The 24,695-nt window shown below is 43.7% G+C and overlaps 1 protein-coding gene across 2 annotated transcripts in view; it reads left to right on the top strand.

The window, feature by feature from the left end:
- gabrb4 (gamma-aminobutyric acid type A receptor subunit beta4) overlaps positions 1-24,695 on the top strand; it is a 119,001-nt gene that overhangs the window by 38,819 nt on the left and 55,487 nt on the right. For both annotated transcript variants that reach the window (XM_067422782.1, XM_067422781.1), the window contains exon 3: positions 7,933-8,000. In XM_067422782.1, the coding sequence (XP_067278883.1) occupies positions 7,933-8,000 (68 nt within the window). The remainder of the gene's footprint in view (positions 1-7,932; positions 8,001-24,695) is intronic.

Below are 24,695 nucleotides of genomic sequence, written 5' to 3' on the forward strand. Positions count from 1 at the left end.
GAAGATACAGTGTAAAAAAAATCTTAAAGGGACAGATTAAGGGACAGTAAACGTACGATAGCATGAATGTACGATAGCAGAGCAAAATTGAAGTCATAATGAATTGACGTACAAATAGACATTTTTGGTGAACTGATTTCCTTATGAATCCGGCATTCCGTTTCTCTCTAGAACTTTGTCAAGGATGTCTTTGTGTTGGGATGTTATTGTACATGATTCATTGATGCATTTTGGTCAAAAAGGGAAAAAATAAAAAGGTTTCTTTTTTGGAGTAATAACTTGCTCTCTCTGAAATGAATTTTCTTTTCTGCTGATTTTGACACTTTCTTTGTTCATCTGGACTTTTGGATAATGTTAACCAGTCGCTGATTCTCATTTAGGAGTTTCTTGGCCCTCATAGCTAAGGATACTAACTGTCCCACCTGGAATGTTCTGCACATAACCACACCTCTAACACTTTCCCTATCAGGTTCTTTTTTTCCCCTTTTTTTTTTTTTTTGCCAGCCACTGCCAGTGTATTTGATAATGTTCACAAAAGTTGCATGGCTCCCAGGGTATTTAGTTGTATAAATATCTGCAATATATCAAAAGAAAGACAAGAGCCTTTGCTTTAAAAAAGAAAATCAAAGAGGGAAAAAAAAACGTTTTTGTCAAGGACTAGAACCAGATCGGATTCAGAACAATGATCAAAACTTAGATGGAGCAGATCGAGTCACAATCCCATAGCTCGTCCAGGGTGGACATTTTATTCAGTGACATCAGGCAGTTTTGATTTATATGCTGTTTAAAGGGTCATGAAAACTTCCTGTTTCAGCAGCAGTCAGTTCTCAATACAGTTCTGACAAATGCTATAAAAGTGGGCGTGGTTTAGTGGCAGAGTGGAGGGGGGTGAGGTGAGACTGACAGCGCATCAATGGCTTTTTCTGATTCAGACAGTTTTATTTCACTGTCATTAAAAGCATCGAAGCTTCCCACAAATGCATGCTGCAAATTTACCATTAACCTGTTAACCTGAATCCCAACTTTTGAAAAAATCCTAAGAAATACATACTCAGACAAAAAATACAGTTTGAATCCTTTGCACTAAAAGCATAATTATGGTCACAATATATAAGTCATCGCCATACTATAGAACGAGAAAACGTCTCAGCCTATGACGTTGACGTTGTCATCATAGCTATCAAAATCCAGTGTTTTGTATTTTGCGTACGTGAGTTTTTGTTGTAGATGTCTATAAAAAAATTAATAAAATAAAATAAAAAAATTGTGTACTGTGGTAATTAATTGAGATTTCTTACAGCTCTTACAGGTTGTTGGCCTTGTCTGTTTCGTTGCTTCTATTGCTCTCCCCTTTTTTTGTAAGTCGCTTTGGATAAAAGCATCTGCTAAATGATTAAATGTAAATGACATGACGACAAATTTAAACCAGGAAGTTTATCCCACATTCAAAACTAAACAGATGGTAACATTGACTTCCGTGATGTTCAACACACATCTTCTTTTTCTTTCGGCTGTTCCCTTCAGGGGTCGCCACAGCGAATCATCTGCCTCCATCTAGTCATATCCTCTGTATCCTCTTCTCTCAGACCTTTACTACATCCATAAACCTCCTCTTTGGTCTTCCTCTCGACCTCCTGTCTGGCAGCTCTAACCTCAGCATCCTTTAACCAATATATTCACTCTCCCTCCTCTGAACATGTCCAAACCATCTCAACCTGGCCTCTCTAACTTTGTCTCCAAAACATCTCACATGTGCTGTCCCTCTGATGTACTCATTCCTGATCCTTTCCATCCTTGTCACTCCCAAAGAGAACCTCAACATCCTCAGCTCTGCTACCTCTAGCTCTTCCTCCTGTCTTTTCCTCAGTGCAACTGTCTCCAAACCATACAACATCGCTGGTCTCACTACTGTCCTGTACACCTTTCCTTTCATACTTGCTGGTACACTTTTATCACACAACAGACCTGACACTTTTCTCCACCCATTCTAACCTGCCTGCACATGCTTCTTCACCTCTTTTCCACACTCCCCATTGCTCTGGACTGTTGACCCTAAGTACTTAAAATCCTGCACCTTCTTTACCTCTTCTCCCTGTAACCTCACTATTCCACTTGGTTCTCTTTCATTCACACACATGTATTCTGTCTTGCTGTGACTAAACTTAACTCTTCTTCTCTCCAGAGCAAACCTCCACCTCTCTAAACTTTCCTCCACCTGCTCCCTGCTCTCACTACAGATCACAATGTCATCCGCAAACATCATAGTCCATGGAAATTCCTGTCTGACCTCATCTGTCAGCCTGTCCATCACCACTGAAAACAAGAAGGGGCTCAGAGCGATCCTTGATGAAGTCCCACCTTCACCGTGAAGTCCTCTGTCTCATCTATGGCACACCTTACCATTGTCCTACTGCTCTCATATGTGTCCTGTACCACTCTAACATACTTCTCTGCCACTCCAGACCTCCTCATACAATACCACAGCTCCTCTCTTGGCACTCTGTCATATGCTTTCTCTAAATCTACAAAGACACAATGCAGCTCTTTCTGGCCCTCTCTGTACTTCTCCATTAACATTCTCAAAGCAAATATTGCATCTGTAGTGCTCTTTCTTGGCATGAAACCATACCGGTGTTCACAAATATCCACTTCTCCCCTTAGCCTTGCTTCCACTACTCTTTCCCACAACTTCATTGTATGGCTCATCAGCTTAATACCTCTGTAGTTTCCACAACTCTGCACATCTCCCTTCTTCTTAAAAATCAGCACCAAAAAACTTCTCCTCCATTCCTCAGGCATCCTCTCACTCTCTAAAACCTTGTTGACCTACTTAAAAACTTTACTGCAATTTCTCCTAGACACTTACATACCTCCAATGGTATGTCATCAGGACCAACTGCCTTTCCTCTCTTTATCCTCTCCAAAGCTCTCCGAACTTCACCCTTGCTAATACTTTCTACTTCCTGGTCAACAATATTAGCCTCTACAACTCTTCTCTCCCTGTCATTTTCCTCTTTCATCAGTTCCTCAAAGTACTCCTTCCATCTTTCCCTCACCCTCCTGTCACCTGTCAAAACATTTCCATCTCTATCTTTAATCACTCTAACCTGCTGCACATCCTTTCCATCTCTATCCCTCTGCCTTGCCAACCGATACACATCCCTCTCACATTCCTTACTATCTAACCTTGCATACATGTCCTCATACGCTTTCTGTTTGGCCTTTGTCACCTCTATCTTAACCTCAAGCTGCATCACCCTATATTCCTGTCTACTTTGCTCCGTCCTCTCACTGTCCCACTTCTTCCTAGCTAACCTCTTCCTCTGGAAACTCTCTTGGACTTTCTCATTCCACCACCAAGTCTCCTTGTCTTCTTTCCTCCTTCCAGATGACACACCTAGCACCTTCCTATCAGTCTCCCTGATCACTTTGGCTGTAGTAGTCCAATCATCTGGAAGCCCTTTTTGACCACCTAAAGCTTGCCTCAACTCCTCCCTGAAAACCACACAGCACTCTTCCTTTTCCAACTTCCACTACTTTGTCTTCTGCTCTGCCTTTACTTGTTCATCTTTTTCACCACCAGAATAATCTTACACACCACCATCCTATGCTGTCTAGCTAGACTCTCACCTACCACTACTTTACAATCACTAATTTCCATCAGATTACAGCATCTGCATAAGATATAGTCCACTTGTGTGCTCCTGCCACCACTCTTATATGTCACCCTGTTTTCCTGCCTCTTCTGAAAGTACATGTTCACCACAGCCATCTCCATAATTTTAGCAAAGTCTACCAACCTCTGTCCTTCTGGGTTCCTTTCCTGAAGACCAAACGTGCCCATCACTTCCTCATCCCCCTCATCCCCATTATTCCCCATCCCCAACGTGTCCATTCAAATCTGCCCCTATCACTACCCTCTCACCCCTGGGAACAGTCTGCATCACATTTACATTTACATTTATGCATTTGGCAGACGCTTTTATCCTTAGCGACTTACATTGCATTCAAGGTACACATTTTTACATCTTGCTCTCCCCGGGAATTGAACCCATGACCTTTGTGTTGCTAGCGCAATGCTCTACTGTTTGAGCTATAGGAAACCCTATATCTTCCTTTGGAGCTCCTTCCATTGGAGAGCATCACTTCCTCCAACTCGCTCCAGATTATGTCTTTCCCATCTTGCTTACAACCTACTTGTGGAGCATAGGCACTAACAACATTCAACATCACACCTTCAATATCCAGCTTTAGACTCATCAACTTATCTGACACTCTCTTTAACTCCAGAACATTCTTCACAAACTCCTGCTTCAGGATCACTCCAACTCCATTTTTCTTCCTGTCCACACCATTATAAAACAGTTTAAACCCTGCACAAATGCTTCTAGCATTGCTCCCTTTCCACCTGGTCTCCTGGACACACAAGAATATCAACTTTCCTCCTCTCCATCATGTCTACCAGTTCTCTGCCTTTACCTGTCATTGTACCAACATTCAAAGTCCCTACTTTCAGTCCTAAACTCCTGCCTTTTGTCTTCTCTCTCTGCCTATGGACAAGCCTTCCTCCTCTAACACACTTTCCTCCTCTCCTTCTTTGACACATACTTCTGCTTAAATCACTGAACATTTTGTTTAGGGTTTCATGATCCTTAAATCATTTTATATTACATGATTACATATAATATTGCTTGTTTCTGCTTCTTCTCATATGTTTTGATAAGGAGATTCAGTACCCTTTTAAGAACATGTATAATAGTGCACCCTACTGTATAACAGTGAAAAAACAGAAGGCAGGTAAATTCCTTCAATGGCGGGGAAGCGTTTTCTCACAAATAACTGACATTTTATTCAATGTTAAATTTGTAGAAAGAGTAAAAGGATTAATTCACTTCAGAATTAAAATGTCCTTTGGTCTCAAAGCAAACTTTGAAGTATGCGTACTCACATTCTGGAGACAAAGGGAATTGTCAACAGAGATGGTGAGGTCGTGAACTGAAGTTAGATTGTAGAAAATAAATGTGAGAATAACAATTATATGAATTATTAATTTTCACTCCATTTCATACGCTATATCCACATTATCATGAAGATTAAATCCAACAGTGTTATTTGTGCTTATTGTTTTAGGCTATATACATCTAGTAAAATCCAAACGTAATTTAAAATATATAAAAATTAAAAATAAAATTATAATCAGTGCTGCCTTACAGTCACATTGTCCACAACTGGAGCGCAGGAGGAGATGTCGCAACTACATGTGATAAAGAATAGCATGATATACCCTTTTATTAACTGCAGAACACAGTATAAAAACTAAATATTTTCTTTAATGGAGGCTACATATATCATAAAATGTCAAAGTCTGCAAATACAGTCATGAAGCACAATCACTACTCATCACTGGTCCTAACTATTATGGTGTTCATTACAAGAGGAAGCATGAGTTCACTGTAACATTTTCGTCTTAAATATTCACCCACAAATTAATTCAGTGATAAATAAATCAAAAATTAAGAAAATAAAACTTGAGAAGTATTTTATACAATTTTGTTTTTATTGATATTTTGATATATTTATTCTACAACATAATAAGGATATTGAATTATTTTCAGCAATGTAATGTGTAAGGCACAAATGGCATTTATAGGCCGTATCTAATATTTTTCAATGTCTTTCCTTTGACAGTGTTAAACATGGTGTCATGTGGATGGGACTATGTATGCAAATGATATGCAGATGAGGTCATGCATAATAAAACTAGGCGTTTTTAGCTCCATATATGGTGATTTTGGGGAGGGGGGGTAGACAGGGTGGAGAAGCACATATGCACAATCTGCTGCTGGCTGTGATTTATAAAGGGATTTTTGTGCAGGTTCTGGTGTACACATGGTTTTATAAATCAGAATTTTTTGTGCGTAAGCAAAATCTGGCTTTTGTGCTTACATACAATTTAACATTGAAATCTACGGAATGTTTTATAAATGAGGCCCCTGATAATTTATTCACTCCCATGTCATCCATGACTTTCTTTCTTCAGTCAAAAAGCAAGGGTTTTGAGGGTTTTGAAGGTCTAAATTTAAGTTTTAGTGCCGCTTCAATGGACCTTCCACGATCCCAGCTGAGGAATAAGGGTCTTATCTAGTGAAACAGTCTGTCATTTTCTAGAAAAGATAAAAATGTATATACTTTTAACCACATTGGAAAGGTCATGTGTGATGTTTCCTTTTTGCTGTGTAATCCAGGTTTCAAATAGGTAGGGTAGAGCAGAAAATTCCGCAATTTTTCTCCTCAAATTTCAAAATTGTCCGACATCATTATTTTACCTTTTTTCGGTAAATGTTGGCTGCGTAAACACTGGAGCGGTACTTCCACCTAAGTCACACGTGACCTTTCAACATGATTACGTAATGCATGGACGCTAGTTCCAAAACAAGCATTTGTAGTTAAAACTTTTTTAAATGACTGATCGTTTCACTAGATAAGACCTTTATTCCTTGACTGGGATCATTTAAAGCCCTTTGAAGCTGCATTGAAACTGCAGTTTGGACCCATCCGTTTGTTTTCCATTGAAGTCCACAAAAAAATCTCATTCAACTGAAGAAAGAAATACATAAACATCTTGGATGATACAGGGTGAGTAAATGATCAGGACATTTTTATTCTGAAGTGAACTTCTCCTTTAAGAAATGTTGCCATGCACTGCAAAGGCAGCCATTTTAGAGTGTCATTGTGTAAATGTGTTTCTCTGAAAATCTTACCTATCACAGTACTATGGCTGAAACAGCATATATATATATGTTTGCTGTCTGAAACTGAGACATTTATGAGGAAAACAACTTGCGGAAACATTTGCAGCATTTGCAAGTAAGAATGCCTGAATAAAGCCTGTATCCAATAGCCAATAAAAGGAAATACATGGAAATGGTCTAAATTGGGATATGGGGTACATTCAGTTAAATTATTTACCAAGTATTGCATTTTCCTCAATGGTGAGGCGTTAGTCAGATCATGACACTTTGCTGGTTTGGAAATAATTTACAATCAGTACAATATGAATATTAAAATTAACTTTAGGCTTCATTTTTTCATCACCACGCAGTCAACAAAAACAGGTATTGTCAGGTATTACAACTGACAGAAAAAAGCTAAACCATAAATGATATCACATTTTAATGATATAATATCTTCATTCATACTCAGCTGTGCATAATAATACTTTCCTTTCAACCAATCAACTCAAAATCTAGTTATTATCATAAAATTAGTTTTGAACCATTTCCAAGTAAATATGAAAACGCATACCAACTTGCACAGTCAGGATTAGACTTTCCTTTAATTAAGACAATTAAGTAGCTTTTATAAACGTGCCTTAGATAAAAAATAAATAAATAAATAAAAATAAAAATAGAATAATAATAACAATAATAAAACACATTACTGGTGTTTACATGAGATAAAACAATGACACTGACATAGTTTAAGATTTTTTGGTGCAAGGTGATTTCAGTTTTGAATAGACAGCTCAAACATGCATTTTAGTCTGGGACTACAGGCGTAAGCCTTGTCTGCACAATAATATATATATATATATATATATATATATATATATATATATATATATATATATATATATATATATATATATATATATATATATATATATATATATATATATATATATATCCACAGTCTGTTCACTGACCATCTGATGCATATTGCAAAGGTTTGTTTGTTTTTATTTTGTGGATTGATTTGTTGGAAGCACTTAGCAGCAACTCTTTGTCTATGAAAAAGTCTCAATTTTGACATTTAGATATTTGTTTTTGTTCCTCAAATAGGCATGTGTATTCAAATAATATAGATTAACGACTGATGATGTTGTGGTGCAATGATTTAACTGAAATTTTTCTTTGTCTTTTTTTTCTGTAGGTCCTCCAGTCATCGTGGGAATGAGTATAAATATTGCCAGTATTGACTCCATTTCAGAAGTCAACATGGTTAGTAGAACAATAATTTGGCATTATTTTTATTGTTACAGTTGCTGATTGTTGTTAAACTCTCAAAAAGCTGAACATCATGAACTGATGAGTAATATCTTAATTAGCATTGATAATCAGTATGGCTATTGTGATGTTCCCAGCCTGTGTTTCTTTATCTTGTGTAAACGTACTCGGTGACTCGCGTAACCTCGGTTCCCTGAGAATAACGGGAATGAGTATTGCGTCATGTTTTTAAAGACGCTATGGGAAGATTCCTTTTCCTCAAAATATTGAAGCCTTTATTTTAAAACAGTGCAGCTGCACAACCAACACAGAGCAGAGCTATAAACACGCTGATTGGTTGGGCTGAGAGAACTACGCAAACTTAAGGTGAGGTGCCATGCGCCAACCAATAGGGATACCCTGTGAACTAAGCCTGCCAAAATGGGCAGAGCTACTGGCTACAAAAGCGGCCCATTTCGCCATAGGAATCAGGTTAATTAGACCTGAATGTAAAGCTTAACAGAATGGCCGTCTACACAATAGTTGTTCCCGTTTTTCTCAGCGAAACCTAGGTTACGTGAGTAACTGAGTACCTTTCCTTTCAAATAAATGGTGGGGATGGCAAGGACCCACCGGCCGCTGACAAATGTCATCAATTCTTTACGCCACTGGACCAAGCCCATGAAGAGGGGATGCCTCTTGTGGACTGAGCTCTGAAGCCTATGGGGCATTGAAGTCCCATAGAGGCGTAGGCAAAATAGAAAGCATCTACTATCTAGCGTGATAATCTTTCTTTTGTGACCAGAAGCCTTTTGGTGCAGCCAACGAAGCATATAAAGAGCTGTTCTGACTGTCTGGCAGAACGCTCTATGTAGACTAGAGAGCCCTGACAGGGCAGAGAAGGTTTAGTTCTCTGTCGTCTTCCGAGGTTGGAAGGGCAGACAGTAAAATGACCTGGGCTCTTAACGGCATTAAGAGCACCATAGGCATATAGCCATGTCTTGGTTTGAGAATAACATTAGAGTCATTAGGCCCAAACTCATGGCAGGAAGCATTCACAGAGAGTGCTTGAAAGTCACCCTCTCACTTCACCGATGCTAGGGTTAGTAGGAGTGAGGTCTTAAGCAAAAGTTGCTTTTAATTTAGCCGACTACAGTGGCTCGAATGGGGGACCCCTAGGACCATGGAAAGGTCCGATATGGGTTTAGAGGGAGGACCAGGTGGGTTCTGCATCCTTGACCCCTTGAGGAAGTGTGCAAATAAGTTTTGGCCTATGCTGCTATGGCCACAGAAGCATGGACAGCTGCTATGGCCACCACATATTCTTTGAGCGTGGAGTGGGTAAGACTTGCATTCAGTAGCTTTTGTAAAACCGAAAGTACCAGTGGTACTTTGCATAAATAGGGGTATTGGCTCCAAGCTAATCACAAGCTGGTGAACACATAGACCATTCATTCCAGGGCAAGCCAGGCTCTCATTTGACAAGAGTTGAGAACTTTTCTCTGGTTATTCACTGGCTGGGGGCCAGTATAATATTGGATAAGTTGAGCCCAAGGCTTTCTAGATAGCTGAGAAGCCAGGATCTGTGAGTTTATAACTCGGTCTCTGACTGGGCCATAATGAGCGTTGTCGAGGTAATTCAGAATGCACATTCCCCACTGTCTCAGGGGGGAGAGAGCCACATTCTTGCATTGTGTAAGTGAATGAGGTGCCAGTGACAGCCCAAATGGCAGGACTGTGTACTGATAAGCCACCGCTTTAAATAGTGAGCCAGGCTCTCATTTGAGCAGAGTCGAGAACTGTTCCCAGAGAAGCAATCTGCTGGCTTGGGGAACAGTGCATTCTTGGATAAGCTGATCATGAGCCCAAGGCATTCTAGACTGCTAAGGAGCCAGGATTTTTGAGTTTCTAGCTCGGCCTCCGACTGGGCCAAAATGTGAGCCACACTGGGAATCCCCCCTGGGAAATCCCTTCACTGCAGGGAGACTGAGTCGCGTGGGAATAAACTGGTGCGAGATCACTTAGGCCTAATCCCATTTCTACCCATTAGCCATTCACTATCCCCTACCCCTTAGTTTTGCATGTTCACGTGAAGGTGTAAGGGTGTCTCATTTCTTGTTTGGCTGGAGTGGTAAGGGGTTAGGGGAATGACCAGATAGCCTTTCAAACAAAGATTTTTCAGGACCACACTTTGAACAAAGGAGTATGAGGAACTTCCCTGCATACACGACTACTGTGCTGCTAGAATGCATGTAGTGATGTTGCCACTCGGGATTGATCACTGATGTGTTGCCTGACTGCCAATTTCTCCATAGTTTGCTAAATGTGCTACTTGAGTGATGTGAACACAAATGAATAATATAGTTCAAAGAAATATCTGGTCATCCTTCATAAAGCAGTTGATATTACGCATTATCACGTCTGTAAACCGCAAACTCTTGCGTAACTTAGGCAACAACTGACTCATTCGTGTTATATGGAAAAGAGCTCTGTTAGTGCACAGTAGAAAACAAAACCATATCCGTACCATACAGGCCAGCTCAAATCGGCACAGGAAGTTTGGTCCAATGGAAAAGTGGATTCACCAGTCTTTTATGTTCTGTACAATTCTGTATCATCTTAGGAAACTTGAAGACTCATACGTTTTTGTTTTTGTTTTTTTTTACTGAAAATGAGTGCCGTTTTATTAAGTCCAAATAAAGCTCAAAACAAAGTCAGTGAGTGAGTCATTTGTTAAATGTGCCCGTGCCTGATTTCTGTTAGATATAGCCTACGCATTTCACTTCTTCATACTGGTTATATGTTACAGGACACTAATAAAAGAAACAAGGTATGATGACGTGTAATGGTGTAGTAGTGGCGTCCCATTTCTTAGGGTAATACTTTTGCCACTTTGTTACAAGGGGCAATGGTAAGGGGTAAGCAGGTGGGCAGAGGTAGGCGAAGATGTATAAAATAAATTGGTATTGGGCCTTAGCCCTGTGATCCACTGGTTCTTCGAAACAAGGCTCACACTCTCGTAGTGAGACTCACTCTTCAATGAATGCGGCTTGTGGGGGCAGAGCCCGGAGATAAGCTTAGAGATGCAACAAATGTGGGGAAAATATGCTCACAGTTCACAGTTCAGAAGACACAGTTTAGAAGACACAATTCGCCTGCGGTAAAAAATAGAATTGGGATTGGGCCTTAGTCCCATGTTACACCATGAGAATCAATCATCAATGAGCGTGACTTATGGGGATGGAGCTCTATGAGTCTACTTGGTCTACGAGTCTCAACTGATTGTCACAAGGGAGAGCGTCATGGTCAGCACTGTACATGTCTGACTGCAGTGCAGCATTGTGCTCACTCTTGCAGTGTGAGCCACACTGGAAATCTCCTCGTTTCAGGGAGAGTAACTCATGCAGGGATTAAACTGGCTTGAGCTCACTTAGTCCCAATTCACTCAACTTTGCAGCTCACTCTTCATTCATCTCATGCTTGAAGGAAAGAAAACAGCAGAGGAATGCAGAAGCTGTTCGTGAACACAGTGAGATTCGTAGTGAGACTCAATCTTCAATGAAAGCAGCTTGTGGGGGCAGAGCCTGAAGATAAGCTCAACAAACATGGTGGAAATATGCTCTTTTAGAGAAATAAGCTCTGTTAGACTTACCTGGCACTGCAGGGGAGAACCATCATTATCAGATGCAGTGTCAGCATAAGACACAATTCGCCCGTAGTAAAAAATAGAATTGGGAATGGGACCTTAGTCCTGTGATCCACCAGTTTTTCGATACAAGACTTGCACTCTCGTAGTGAGAGTCAATCATCAATGAACACGATTTATGGGGGTGGAGCTCTATGAGTCTACTTGGTCTATGATTCTGAACTAATAGCCACAGGGCAGAGCTCTATCAGTCTACTTGGTCTACAAGTCTCAACTGATAATCACAGGGCAGAGCGTCATAGTCAGTGCTGTACATGTCTGAGAGCAGTCAGCGTTGTGCTCGCTCTTGCAGTGTGAGCCGCACTGGAAATATCCTTGCTTCATGGAGAATGAATCATGCAGGGATTAAATCGGCGTGAGCTCACTTAGTCCCAATTCACTCAACTTTGCAACTCACTGTTTCTTCATCTCATGATTGAGGGAAAGAGAACAACGGTGGAGTGCAGATGCTGCTTGTGAACATAGTGAGATGAGATGCGTGCTCTCGTAGTGAGACTCATCTTCAATCAACACGGCCTGGGGATGCAAAGCCTAGAGATAAACTCAGAGATATGACATTTTGAAACAAACGTGGTGAAAATATGTTTTTTAGAAAAATAATCTTGGTTAGACTTACCTGGCTCTGCAGGGGAGGACTGTCATTATTAGCTGCAGAGTGTCAGCGGAAGACGCAATTCGCCCGTAGTAATCGACGGATGGCCGCAGGGAACGGCATTGAGTCAGATCGCGCTGAGCAGGAACCTGCCGACAGCATTCCGCTGCTGGGCTCAATTGATGGCGAGAAGTCCTCTGAGCAAGAAATCAGTAAAGATGTTGAGTCTTCGCTGAAGGAGAACAAATCTGATTCCTTTGGGGAAAGGGATGCTTTTATAGACAGTAGCTCCGCCCATTTCACGGGCAGCGGGAGATGCCCCTATTGATACGAGCACGCTGCCAAGGCATATGTTTGTGCAGTTCTCGCAGCCCAATCAGTGTGCTTATAGCTCTGCTCTATGTTGGTTGTGCAGCTCCACTGTTTTTAAAAATAAAGGCTTCAATATTTCGAGAAAAAAATGTTTACCTATAGTGCCTTTAAACACACGATGCAATACAAGTTACCGTTTTTGAAACTGTTACTTCCTATTTTACATCATGTTTTGTAGTCTTTTGTAGTTTTTCTTGATTGTTCTTCCCCAGGTGTGTCTTATATTGTTAAGCTTGTTTGCCCCTGTGTATTTAAACCCCTGTATTCCCAGAGTTCTTTATCAGGGGTTGTCCAAAATGGATGTACGTTTGGTGCTAATCATTCTGTTATCTGTTTCTGGGTTCTCTGATATCTGTGGCATTTTATTTTTAACACAGGAAACACGTGGGTTTAAATACATATAAGGACAAACAAATGGGGCAAACAAGCTTAACAAGTTAACAAGACACACCTGGGGCCTATACCATGAAGCCGGTTTAGCTGGCTAGCCAGATATGTTTAAGCTTAGTTTGTGCCAATCCTGGGTTTTAGGAGTGGTTTGGCTTTTCGCAGTGTTAATCACCATAGTAACTTACGGTCCACGGCTAACCTGCTCCAGGGCAGGTTATGTTCTGGATACGAGATTGAAACTCAAACTGAAATTGGACCAATCAGCTGTGAGTAAAGTTACACACCTCTAATGCAGTAAAGCCACTCCCCTTGTTTCTGCTCCAAATTAAAGGTCACTTCATGGAAAATGATTTTTAAAGAGTAAAATGTCTGGCTTTTAACCATGCTTATTTATAATAATATTAATTTTGAATGATTTAGATATAATTTATGTAATTATTATACTCTTAATCAATTACACATTTATAATTTTAGTAAATTAATAATTAATAGGCACTTTGTTAAAATTAATATTAATAGCCTATATAGTCATACAAATAAGCTTTAAAATCAATAAACAAAGCTATTAAAAACGTTCAATTCTCTCTATATATCAACTAAACTATCTGCATATCTTTTACTTGCATTGACGTATAATATTTTTTCTTTTAGTTGTCCTCTCTCATAAACAGCTATTTTCTTTTTGCTGTGTAAATTTGCTGTGTAAATTAAATGTAATTTTCTTCTTGCTGTGTAAATTAAATGTACATTCTTAATATATTTCAATCATGTAATATTCTGCAGAATAACGAGATGAATCTTGCTGCTTCTCTCGTGAGAAGTGAATCTCGGTGATCCACAGTGTGTGATTGGCTGTTCACTGCTGATGTCACCTGAACTCAGGATTAAAGCCTGAGTTGACAGAGAAAACGTCTCAGGTTACGTATGTAACCCTAGTTCCCTGAGGGAACGAGACGCTGCGTCGAAACGCTGTGAGAACGCCTCTGCGTTAATGCGTCGTGAAGCGCCTGTAGAACCATTCCATCGGAAAAAAGATCGATCGTCGGCGTGATGACGTCATCGACCGGAAGCTATAAAACGTCCGTGAAAACAAACAGGAACTAACTTCTGATAAAGCCTGAAGTAAGTGATCACGGACACGCCGGGAGTATGGCAGAGCGACGCAGCGTCTCGTTCCCTCAGGGAACTAGGGTTACATACGTAACCTGAGACGTTCCCTTTCGGGGAACTCGAGCTGCGTCGAAACGCTGTGAGAACGCTTATACCCACATCGCCATAGGACCAAGTGTCTCGTATGTGTGAAACCGAAGCGCACACGGTTACGAGAGAACCTGTGCCCCTACTGTAGATGCCAGGTCTAGCTCGTAGAACCTGACGAAGGTAGAAGGAGACGACCATCCGGCCGCGTTACATATATCATGGAGGGAAGCCCCCGACAAAAGTGCTTTAGAAGCAGCCATACCCCTGGTAGAATGTGCCCGGACAGCCAAAGGAGATGGCTGCCCGGCAGCTTCATAAGCAAGTGAAATGGCCTCGGCCACCCACTTGCTCATCCTCTGCTTGGATACAGGAGCCCCCTTCTTAGGGGGTCCGAAGCAAACAAACAATTGTTCAGTTTTTCTCCACAGGGCAGCTCTGTGGACATAAGTATCCAGTGCCCTCACCGGACACAGCAGATTTAATCTTTCCTGGTCTGACGTCAAGAATGGAGGAGGACAGAAGGCTTGTAGAGTGATGGGGCCCCGTGGGCTCGTAGGAACCTTGGGGACATAACCCGGCCTGGGATGCAGAAATGCTTTCACCATCCCAGGCGCGAACTCTAGACATGAGGGCCCTACTGACAGGGACTGAATATCTCCTATCCTTTTAAGGGATGAAATGGCCAAAAGGAAAATAGTTTTCAGGGTGAGGAACTTATCCGAAACCTCCTCCAAAGGTTCGAACGGAGGTCCGGACAAGCCCCTCAAAACAATGGCCAAGTCCCATGCCGGGACCCTCGAGTGCATAACTGGCCTCAACCTTAATGTGCCACGAAGGAAGCGTGTAATTAGAGGGTGTCTTCCCAAAGACACTCCACTGCAAGGGACGTGGACAGCGCCCAAGGCCGCCACGTACACCTTAAGTGTGGAGGGGGTCAACCCTGCAGAGAACCTTTCCTGCAGGAACTCCAGCACTGTACCAACCGGGCAGTTAACTGGATCCCACTGGCGTTCTCTGCACCAAGCTGAGAAAAGTCTCCATTTCAAAGCGTACAGCTTCCTCGTGGACGGAGCTCTGGAGTGTAGGATGGTCTCTACGACCTCGGCCGAGAGACCCTCCTCTATGAGCCTAGCCCCCTCAGAGGCCAGGCCCACAGTTTCCACATCTCCGGGCGTGGGTGCAGGAATCTCCCGCCCGCCTGAGAGAGTAGATCCCTCCTGGTCGGAATCTCCATCGGAGAGCCTTCCAGGAGAGATATCAGGTCCGAAAACCACACTCGGGTCGGCCAGTTCGGGGCCACTAGGAGTACCTGGGCCCCGTCCCGGCGTACCCTCTCCAGAACTCCTGGAAGCAGAACAATCGGGGGGAAGGCGTACAGAGGCAGCCTCGGCCACTCCTGTACCATGGCATCCAGCCCCAGCGGAGCCGGGTGGGTCAGAGAAAACCACCGCGGGCAGTGAGAGTTCTCCGCCGAAGCGAACAGGTCTATCTCTGCTTTCCCATAAACCTTCCATAGGAGCTCCACCACCTCTGGGTGGAGTCTCCATTCCCCGGGCCTCGGCCCCTGTCTCGACAGGTTGTCTGCTTCCTGGTTTAGGGCCCCCGGGATATATACTGCCTTGATTGACAGCAATTTCCCTTGGGCCCACAGGAGGATCCGATGTGCCAATTTGTCCAACGGACGAGACCTCAGACCCCCCTGGTGATTTATATAGGCCACCACGGACGTGTTGTCTGTTCTGACTAGTACGTGGTGGCCCCTGAGGTCGGGCAGGAACTGTTTCAATGCAAGAAACACTGCGAGCATCTCTAGCCGATTTATGTGCCAGTGCCGCTGATGTTCCTGCCATAGACCCTGGGATGAGCGACCACTCATGGTCGCCCCCCAGCCCGTGAGGGAGGCGTCTGTCGTTAGCGTTACGCGACGAACATGAGCCCCCAACACGGGACCCTGAGATAAAAACCCCGGGTTTTTCCACATGACCAGAGCACGTAGGCATCGCCGCGTGACTTTGATCGTGCGGAGCGGATTTCCCCTCGGGGAGAACCCTTGTGTTTTGAGCCACCACTGCAGTGGCCTCATGTACAGTAGGCCAAGAGGTATCACGTTGGACGCTGCTGCCATGAGACCTAACAGTTTCTGGAACTGTTTCACAGTGACGGCTCGGCCTAGCTTCTGTTCTTTGGCGGCTGCCAGGATCGACGCTATGCGTGTTGGCGATAATTGCGCCCGCATAATTATCGAGTCCCAGTTCACACCTAGAAAAGTGGTTCTCTGAGCCGGAGAAAGCACACTCTTCTTGGCGTTCAGCCTCAACCCCAGCTTCGACATATGGGCGAGAACAGCATCTCGATGCTGAACCGCCATCTGCTCTGTATTCGCTAGAATCAGCCAGTCGTCGATGTAGTTCAGTATGCGGATGCCCTGAAGACGCAGCGGCGCCAGAGCTGCATCCACACACTTGGTGAACGTGCGGGGTGACAGTGCTAGACCGAAGGGAAGTACACGATATTGGTATGCCTCTCCCCCGAAGGCAAACCTCAGGAACTTCCTGTGATGTGGACGGATGGAGACATGAAAATACGCATCTTTGAGGTCTATGGTGACAAACCAATCCTCCGATCTGACCTGCGCTACAATCTGTCTGAGTGTAAGCATCTTGAATTTGAGCTTGGCCACCGAGCGATTCAATAGCCGCAGATCTAATATCGGGCGTAAGCCCCCATCCTTCTTCGGCACGATGAAGTAACGGCTGTAAAAGCCAGACTCCCTGCTGGGAGGGGAAACCCTCTCTATAGCCCCTTTTTGCAGGAGTGTCTCTACTTCCTGTGCCATTACCAGAGCCTGCTCCGGGCCCACCACTGTAGGTAGGACACCGCAGAAAGGAGGTGGCCGACTTCTGAATTGAATGGCATACCCCTTTTCTACTATCTGCAGGACCCACTGAGATATATTTGATAGACGTTTCCATTCGTCTAGAAAATCTACTAAGGGAACCAGCCTCTCGAGGCTGGCCTCTGGTGTATTTTGAGCAACAAGCACAGTGCCCTGAAGCGGCGGACCGGCAGGGAACAACTGACTTGACTGCTCGGGGACCCCCCGAAGGGGGTGCGGACCACCCTCGGGTGGCCCGCGGAGACCGACTGCGCCCCGGCATTGCGGCAGGGTTGGCAGCGCGGCCCCCCGAGGGTGCCGTAGGGAAACGGGTACCGTAGGCAGGGGTAAGCACCGTTTCCCCACGGGGGGAACCACCCTCAGCGTCCTGACGCTTCTGGCGTCAGGAACGCTTCGACGAAGCCTTCTTGGCGATCAGGACTGTCCGCAGATCAGCCCTGCCCCTCGAAGGCTTCGTCTGAGAGCGCCGCCCCTGGTCCCCGCGCTGAGGGGGAGCCCGAGCGGCGACGCTCTGCTTTTGTTGTGCCCTGTGAGCTGAGCTCGTACTCGGCTTGGGCTGCCTGATGTCAGCGGCAGCCCCAGGGACCTGGACTCGGAGAGGGAGAAACTGCTTCAGCGCCGCAGCTTGTTTCTTTGACTCCTGGAACCTCTCGGTGACAGTGTGTACTGCGTCACCGAAGAGGCCACCAGGAGACAGCGGCGCGTCGAGCAGAAAGCTCTTCTCCCTCTCTTTGATTTCGGTGGGGTTGAGCCATAAATGTCTCTCCGTAGCCACCAATGCTGCCATCGAGCGGCCAACACATCTGGCCGTCTCTTTGGTGGCCCGGAGAGTTATATCAGCTGCTGTTCTAAGCTCATTTATGACATCACCCCCCACTTCATCGCGTCCATCTAGGTCCCTAAGCAGGTCAGCCTGATAAGCCTGCATAATTGCCATGGTGTGAAGGCATGCAGCAGCCTGACCTGCCGCCGAGTACGCTTTGCCCACCAGCGCCGACGTTGTTTTCAATGGTCTGGTGGGCAAAGTCGGGGCCTTTAGGGACGATGCCGAGGAAGGCGAGAGATGGCTCGCAAGCGTCTCTTCTACCTTTGGCATCGCCCCATAACCGTAGTGTTTCAGCCCAATGATGTTACTATAGACCGTAGTCTGAGGGCTGAACACACGGTAAGATGCCGGTCTCCTCCATGATGTTGCCACCTCGGTGTGCAAATCATGAAAGAATGGCAGGCCCCGCCGCTGAGGTTCTGAAGCGCGAGCGGGCAGGAATCTTTCGTCTAATTTACTAGAACGTCTTTTTCCTGCCTCAGATCTTTCTACGGGCCAGTCGATGTTTAATCTGGCCACGGCTCGCGTTAGAACCTCAACGAGCTCATCACTCGCAGGGGACTGAAGTGGCGAATCTTCAGTCGCGATGCTCTCAACGTCCACCTCCTCGGAGCTGGATAGTTGGAGCACCGGCGGCTCTCTCGGGGGGGAAGAAACCGCAATGCGTGCTTCCAAGCCCCGAGAAGAACCGCTGGATGGAGCGGGTGAGGGCAGAGATAAGGCAGCGCCCGTCTCAAACCCCTCCGCAACATCCAATTGTGAACCCCACGACTGCAGCCTCCGCTCTGCCTCGGCAGCAGCGGGACCAGAGCCGCGGGGAACACGAGCCGAGGCACCCTCCTCGAAGAGTGCCCGGCGGGAGCGCAGCGTTCTCAGTGGCATACGCTCACAGTGCTCGCAAGCAGCCCCCTCGAGGGCTGCCTGGGCATGCTGCGCTCCCAAGCAGGCAACACAAAGAGAGTGTGTATCCCCACTCGTGATGTAGCGTGGGCAGGGATGAACACACCTCTTAAAGTTACTGCTTTCGCTCGCCATTTCTCTATCTATTTTATTTTCTCTTTTTTGTGAAATATATATGGAATATTTAACAAAGGGTGGAAAAACTCTTTCAATAGACAGACAAAAACACCAAATAGACAGACAGGTTCACACAGATCGCTTACTGAAGGCACAGAAGCTAGTTCCTGTTTGTTTTCACGGACGTTTTATAGCTTCCGGTCGATGACGTCATCACGCCGACGATCGATCTTTTTTCCGATGGAATGGTTCTACAGGCGCTTCACGACGCATTAACGCAGAGGCGTTCTCACAGCGTTTCGACGCAGCTCGAGTTCCCCGAAAGGGAACTGATGATCAGCATCATGGGACCAACAAAGCCTGAACAGATTGGTTTGGTTTTGTCAAATCAAAACTAATCCTGTAACCCTGAGTTTGTTAATCTACCGTTATGGTGCAGGCCCCTGGTGAAGACTAATCAAAGAACTAATAAAGAAAAACAATCCAAACCATGATGTAATACAGGAAGTAACATAACTTCACACAAGATAAGGAAACACAGACTAGGATCATGACAGTTATAATTTTTATTTAGTGCTTTACTCTTTATTCACAATAATGTTAATGATCTTAATTTCTTATGACATGTATATTAGGAAAAGCATCAAAATGGAGATAATTTGATTTGGAAAAACTAAACCTTTTTCTTGCATTTTCCTGTTTTTATACAGTATATATTTCTAGTATATAGTGTATATTTTGTAATAATTGACGTTTAACATCCTAAGTTTGCCTTTTATGAATAATTTAGCTGAGAAACACACCATGTTTAAAGGCCATTCTATTGAGTCTCCATGGTGTTCAGTAAGGAAATTATCAGTATGCATGATTATGTATAACTGCGGTCATGACCAATTATGTTGCACTAGTAGACCTTTTGGCTTTGGACCATCACCTCAAGTTAAACACCACCCTGGAGCCCTTAAAAAGCAGTTTACTTAAAGAGCAGTCGTCTAAATTTCTGCTGACAACTCCCTATACATACTTACTGTAGAGACCCCATGCAGACTTACTGCATTCATCATTTCTTCATGCAGAGTCAGGGACTTTGGTTTTATTAGTGCCTTGGCTTCAATGACTGCGGCCTGAATCCATAAAGTACCCCAGAGAAGAAGAGCTGCACCTGGATCGTTTTTTCTCAGGTTACTGTCGGATAATAATGGTTGGACAGCAAGAAAATATGATACTAGATTAGATTTCATATTCAGAAATTTGAGAATACTCCTAGAAAAAAACTTGGTCCTAAGCAGAGTTTTTCCTGCTTATCCACAGACCTCTTTTTACATTGTACTTTTGAGTCTGAGCCATGATAAGTTTTAACTTTGGTAACCATACTACACTGAAAAACTTAATTAGCTAAAATCATTTATCATAAAAAAAATAATATATAAAAAACATGGTTTAAACCTGTTTTGTTCAGTTTGGGTAAAAGCAAATAACTCGCCATAAAAATTCCTTGACATCATTGTGTTAATGTGTAGAACACATTACTGGCTATGGAAATTATTGTATGTTATTTATTTATTTTTTTGATATTACATTACAAAAAAAGAAAAAAAGAAAAGAAAAAAAGATTAAACGATAATGCGTGTTTTAAAGACATCACAATAAACATTAAGTTGTAAAATTTTTTTTAAAAAAAAGTAATAAACAAAACAAAACAAAAAGTATGTCACATTATGTCATAATTTCATGTCATTTTTTATATCTAAACTTACATAAAAACTCCTATGATACATTGCCCTATTAAGGTATAAAAAAAAGCCAGAGTCATCAATATTTCTAATTTATGATGATGATGATTACATTTACATTTACATTTAATCATTTAGCAGACGCTTTTATCCAAAGCGACTTACAAAAAGGGTAGAGCAATAGAAGCAACGAGACAAACAAGGCCAACAACCTGTAAGAGCTGTAAGAAATCTCAATTAATTAGCACAGTACACAATTTTTTTTTTATTATTATTATTTTTTTTTTATAGCCAGCTACAACAAATACTCACGTACGGAAAATACAGAACACTGGATTTTGATAGCTATGATAACAACCCATTAGGACTAAGGCTGATGCCCCAACTGTTGTCGTTAATGCGGATTCAGTGGCCCAATGGGTTGGTTTTGTATGGCATTCTAGCTAAACGCGCAGCAATAGCCATCGACAGCAAAAACTCACGTACGCAAAATACAGAACACTGGATTTTGGTAGCTATGATAACTATGTAACATACCCGCCTGAAGGCACAAATCCGGATGAGAGACGTAGATATGATCAGTAAGTGCTAATCTGTATTGGTCAAGTGCAATAGGAAAAGTGCAATTGGAAAAGATGTGTCTTAAGATGTTTTTTAAAAATGGCTACAGACTCGGCAGCACGAATTGAGATCGGCAGGTCATTCCACCAGGTGGGAACGGTCCAGGAGAATGTCCGTGAGAGCGATTTCATGCCTCTTTGGGATGGAACCACGAGGCGCCGCTCATTCGCAGAACGCAAGCTTCTGGAGGGTGTGTAAGTCTGAACAAGTGAGTTTAGGTATATTGGTGCAGAACCAGTGGTTGTTTTGTAGGCGAGAACTAGAGCCTTGAATTTGATGCGAGCAGCCATTGGCAACCAGTGCAGTTTGATGAAGAGAGGCGTAACATGCGTTCTCTTCGGCTCATTAAAGACCACTCTCGCCGCTGCATTCTGGATCAGCTGCAAGGGTTTGATAGTGCATGCTGGAAGCCCAGCCAGAAGAGCATTACAATAGTCCAGTCTGGAGAGAACAAGAGCTTGAACCAGGAGTTGTGCAGCCTGTTCTGATAGGAAGGGTCTAATCTTTCTAATGTTGTATAAAGCAAATCTGCAGGACCGGGCTGTTGCAGTAATGTGGTCAGTGAAGTTTAACTGGTCATCAATCACAACTCCAAGGTTCCTGGCTGTCCTTGTGGAGTTATGGTCGATGAACCAAGCTGAATGGAGAAATTTTGATGAAGTGCTGGGTTGGTTGAGAAAACAAGTAATTCTGTCTTTGCAAGATTGAGTTTAAGATGATGCTCTTTCATCCAGTCAGAAATGTCTGTCAGACAGGCAGCGATACGAACACTGACTGTAGGATCATCTGGTTGAAATGGGAAGTAGAGTTGAGTGTCATCAGCATAGCAGTGATAGGAAAAGCCATGTTTCTGAATGACGGAACCTAATGATGACATGTAGATGGAGAAAAGAAGTGGTCCAAGGACTGAGCCCTGGGGAACCCCAGTAGCTAGATGATGTGACTTAGACACTACACCTCTCCATGACACCCTGTAGGACCTACCAGAGAGGTAAGACCTGAACCACTGGAGGGCAGTTCCTGAGATACCCATCGTCTTAAGTGTTGACAGGAGGATCTGGTGGTTAACTGTGTCAAAAGCAGCAGACAGATCCAGCAGAATGAGCACTGAGGATTTGGAAGCTGCTTTTGCCAGTCTCAATGCCTCAGTTACCGAGAGCAAGGCAGTCTCAGTCGAATGGCCGCTTTTGAAGCCGGATTGGTTGTTGTCTAGGAGGTTGTCCCTTTCAAGAAACATAGAGAGTTGATTGAACACAACTCGCTCAAGGGTCTTTTCAATGAATGGCAGAAGGGATACCGGTCGGTAGTTTTCTAAAAGTGCTGGATTCAGAGAGGGTTTCTTAAGCAGTGGGGTTACCCGAGCCTGCTTAAATGCTGTGGGAAATGTTCCCGTGTGAAGAGAAGTGTTGACAATGTGAGTGAGTGCAGGAGTGATTGAAGAAAAAATGGCCTGAAGGAGGTGAGTGGGTATAGGATCAAGTGGACAGGTAGTAGGGTGATTTGAAAGGATGAGTTTAGAAATATCTGCCTCGGAGAGCGGAGAGAAGGATGGAAGTGTGTTCGTGTTAGTTGTTGAGATGTGCTTGTCAGTTTGTGATGAGGAGAACTGTTTGCTGATGAGGGATGTTTTGTTTGTGAAAAATGATGCAAAGTCATCAGCTGTAAGAGTTGATGAAGGAGGGGGAGGAGGAGGACAAAGGAGAGAGGAGAATGTTTTAAAGAGTTTGCGAGAGTCAGAGCATTTGTTGATTTTGTTGTGGTAGTGTGTTGTTTTAGCAGTGGAGACATTTGTAGAGAAAGAAGAGAGAAGAGACTGATACAAGGTAAGGTCAGTATAGTTTTTAGATTTCCGCCATTTCCTCTCTGCCGCCCTGAGTCCAGAGCGATGTTCACGGAGAACATCAGACAGCCAGGGGGCAGATGGGGTGGGGCGGGCTGGTCTGGATGAAAGGGGGCAAAAACTGTCTAAGGAGGATGTTAGAGTGGAGCAAAGTGTGTCGGTAGCACTGTTAGTGTCCAGTGCTGAGAACTGAGCAGGTGGAGGGAGTGAAGATGAAACCATAGTGGATAGGCGAGAGGGAGAGAGTGAGCGTAGATTACGCCGAAAGGTAATCTGTGTAGGAGTATGTGTTGTATCAGGAGTCAGTATGAAGTTTAGAGTGATGAGAAAGTGGTCTGAGGTGTGTAATGGAGTAACTAAAGTGTTGTCCGTGGAGCAGTTGCGTGTGTATACGAGGTCTAATTGGTTACCTGATCTGTGAGTAGCCGTAGTAGATACTAACTTAAGGTCAAATGAAGTCAGTAGAGTGCTGAAGTCTGCAGCTAGGTGTTTATCAAGATGGATGTTGAAGTCACCAAGCAGAATCAGTGGAGTGCCATCCTCAGGGAAGCTAGAAATTAACACATCCAGCTCCTCCACAAAGTTACCGAGGTGACCTGGAGGACGACCACTACCACATGGATTTTAACAGGGTGAGTAATAGTGATTGAGTGCGATTCAAATGAACTGGCCGGTAGAGATGGTAATGGATCAAATTTCCAATCATTTGAGATAAGCAAACCAGTACCCCCACCCCTCCCAATAGGCCGAGGAGTGTGTGAAAAAGTTAAATTGGTTGAAAGGGCTGCAGGAGTGGCAGTGTCCTCTGGTTTGATCCAGGTCTCAGTTAGGGCCATGAGGCTGAGCTGAGAATGAGTCCCAATAGATGAAATGAAGTCTGCATTGTTTACAGCAGACTGACAATTCCAGAGACCAATTGGAATAGAGAGTAAAGTAGCAGAGGATGTTAGGATATAGCGCAAATTATTAGGATTGCGGCGTCTCGTGCGTACAGAGCGTGAATTACGAGTGCTAGTAATTATAGTTGAGATTTGAAAGCACATGGTGAATACAGATCAGAGAAAAGGCCAGATCGTAATTAGAAAAGAACCGAACACAAATAATGAAAGGAAGATGATACTCAAGTGCCTTGTCGGGGTCCTTGCTCGCGAGGAGTTGCACAGGGAAGAGTTGAAGTCTTTACACTCGTCGGTCTTCACACAAGGAGGGCTTCACACTGCCGCTGCCGCGGACTATCACGCTATTTATACTCACTTGAGTATCGTTATTGAAAGCAGCTGGGAACGCCCCCAACAAACTCACTCCCAACGTGGCAATGACCAAACAAATGCTAACTCAACAAATGCTAACTCCCACACACACCGCAAGAATACACCAAAACTACTAATACACACCACTGCACCACACAGACACACTTATCCAACAACAAATGAACAAACAATCAAAAATGAGAAAAGTTACAAACACTTACACAGTAGTTGTCTATCAGTCAATCAATGCTTCACCTCTAGCCTCAT

This window comes from Pseudorasbora parva, chromosome 18 (assembly GCF_024679245.1).
Source record: "Pseudorasbora parva isolate DD20220531a chromosome 18, ASM2467924v1, whole genome shotgun sequence".
In the NCBI taxonomy this organism is placed as follows: domain Eukaryota; kingdom Metazoa; phylum Chordata; class Actinopteri; order Cypriniformes; family Gobionidae; genus Pseudorasbora; species Pseudorasbora parva.